This window comes from Vitis vinifera, chromosome 18 (assembly GCF_030704535.1).
Source record: "Vitis vinifera cultivar Pinot Noir 40024 chromosome 18, ASM3070453v1".
In the NCBI taxonomy this organism is placed as follows: domain Eukaryota; kingdom Viridiplantae; phylum Streptophyta; class Magnoliopsida; order Vitales; family Vitaceae; genus Vitis; species Vitis vinifera.
In genome coordinates this window covers 23,006,091-23,008,711 of record NC_081822.1, presented here as the reverse complement: position 1 = coordinate 23,008,711, position 2,621 = coordinate 23,006,091, and the positions used below count along the sequence as shown (strand labels likewise).

Genomic DNA, 2,621 nt, shown 5'->3' with positions numbered 1-2,621 from the left:
CTTGAGAGTAAAAGCAAAGCTTCTAGTTTGTCCAATTTATGAGAGATGTCGACTCCAATGATAGCCGATGATATTCCACTGCATGAATAGAATTTGGGTATGGCTTGTTCCCTGTCAAAACCAACAATGACATATGCCACGTGTATGAGTTGTGAAGAGAGGCAATGCATTGCATGCAAACTATAGTAGATCTTCTTAGAACCCATTCCATAACAGTTCTCTACACATTCTTGACATACAAGTCTTTCTTTCCATTGACGGAAATTTCCATGCAACTGTAGTCTTGGAAAATGAGGTATCCAAAGGGGTCATGCATGCGCCAAAGTGGTCATGTATGCGGGTTGCATGCACATGGAAAAAATGGGAAAGAAGTTTATGAGGAACGAATGATGGAATGAGTGGAGAAGGTAGTGAGATCAAGAAGTGGGTTTGGTATGGTGATGAGTTGAGGAAGAACTGAAGGTGGTTGGTATGGTGATGGGTTCAGTGGGTGAAGAGTGATTGGTGAGGGTGATGTTGTGGGTTTGGTTGAGGCTTTATGCATAGAGTGGTTCGACTCAGGAATGTGGGTTTGACAGTTCTAGCTTCTCGAGGGTCAAAGGAACCAAATAATGCATTGGCTCCTAAATGGGTATTCAACCTTCTCATCACCTCCAAGGCAAACGTTTACAGCTATGGAATCAAGGTTTTAGAGATGGTGACCGGGAAGAGCCCAACTGCTATCCCCAATACTGATGCCCAAAGAGAGACAGAGCAACGCGGGTTGATTAAATGGGTGAGTGATCGAATGAATGAGAGTATTGCTAGGGGTCGTGGATTGAAAACACCTTGGACCCTACGGTGCAAGGCGAATGCGGCCTGCGCTGGATGGAAATTATGACCTGAGTTACCTTGTAATGTCATTGAATGAGTAATAAATAACTTGAAGGAGACCAAGGTTTTGAATATTTCCAAAGCTACTTTTAGATGAAAAGCTGGATGGGAATGTTGCTTTGAACTTCGGTAAATAAGTAGTGATCTTTCACAAACCACTAAACCCCCATTGTCCAAGCTGGGTTGCACCTCAGAGTTTGAAATCCTGAAGAACCCGACTATAAGACTCTAAAATCGCTTCCATCAAACTCTTGTGCTTGATGACGAAGATGGCATTATCAACACCATTAAGCATCTGATTTTTATCCTCCTTTGTCTTAATTGTCATATAAGGATCCTATCCTTGGACGACTTTATATTTAGAAGCAAGCTTGACACAAGGGTGCAAATCACAACTGAATGAAGCGTTCCAATACTTATCTTGCATCGGGCTGCTACTAGAGTTTAGAAGCTTGTACTAGGCCTGGGAAAGGTGGCCATGCATGGTTAAAATTGCATGTGCATGGGACATATATATCTCTATCTTATCTGCAACATTTCTAAGCTTTTCAGGTAATGACTTCACAGAACCCAACTCCACAACTCCGACATCAGTTGGGATTAAAATGATGGTCTGAATTCCAGTAGATTTAGCCAGGAAATGATCAAACACAATAATCCCATGGTCAGACAACCACAACTGCTTCCCAAACCCACATTCCATAAACACCCTCGTCTCATGATCACCCACAACTTCTTAATGCTCTATATTTACAGTGCCCATCTCCCTACAAACAGACATAAAAACAGGGGAAAAATAACAAGAAAACAGAGCACAAGGGAAGGAAATGAAATGAATCAACCATAGCCATGTTCCATGTTTTAATCAAAGGGCCAAGAACTGGTAAGACAAGTTGTGAACAATAATATGATATCAAACACCAAACTGAAACCCAAAGATGAATCCAATTATTTATAAGAGAAAATCAAGAATACAAAAGGGAACCAAAACAGAGCAATATATGCAAACAATCAGATTTAGCCAAAACAACCAAGAAACTCTTGATGTCCAAACTGAATAGCAAAACAATGCTCATAGGCCAGCAAAAAATGAAATAGAACATTAAGAATACGGAAAAATGCCAAGCTCATAGTGGTCTTACCTAGAAGTCCACATCATAGCTTTCTTCTGCTTCTCCTCCTCTGGCTCCTTTGGTTCCCCTGATTTCTTGCTAGAAACTCTACAGCCCTCTCTCATAGTCTCATTTTCTCCTTCTCTACTCCAACCTCCTCTCTCAAGCTACTCCATGTCTCCTTAAAAATCCTCTTCCTCCCTCTCTGTTTTTTCTTCCCGTCCAAGCCTCCACTAGTTTTACTGCTCATCCTCTACTCCTCTACCCTCTATTCAGAAAATGTCTCCATCTTAACCACCACCATGACAAAGTAGTAGTGTCCTTGGCCATGCGCTCCATGTAGCTCGCTCTTTTGCAGAGGTCGTCCCCCCAGTCCTCCAAATGACAAAAAAAAAAAAAAAAAAAAAAAAAAAACCAGCTCCCCGGTCCAAAGAGGGGTCTACAACATGTTTTATTATATTTTAAATAAAAAAAATCAAATCAATTTGTATAAAATGTTTTATTTAGATTTAATTTCTAAAACTTTTTCTATTAACATTAATTTATTTAAATAATTAAAATTATTAATAATTTATCTTATCAAATTAATTTTAATTTATAAAATATTAAGACTTCATTATTTTATATATATATTGT

At 39.3% G+C, this 2,621-nt stretch overlaps 1 protein-coding gene across 1 annotated transcript; it reads left to right on the top strand.

Annotated features, from left to right (window-relative positions):
- Positions 1-538: 538 nt before the first annotated feature.
- On the top strand, positions 539-880 carry LOC104882669 (probably inactive leucine-rich repeat receptor-like protein kinase At5g48380). Its single transcript, XM_010666786.1, has one exon. The coding sequence runs from the start codon at positions 539-541 to the stop codon at positions 878-880; it is 342 nt and encodes a 113-aa protein (XP_010665088.1).
- The last annotated feature ends 1,741 nt before the right edge of the window (positions 881-2,621 follow it).

Bases quoted from the DNA above. Each gene is read 5' to 3' on its own strand.
- LOC104882669 (XM_010666786.1), top strand. From the start codon at position 539: ATGCATAGAGTGGTTCGACTCAGGAATGTGGGTTTGACAGTTCTAGCT.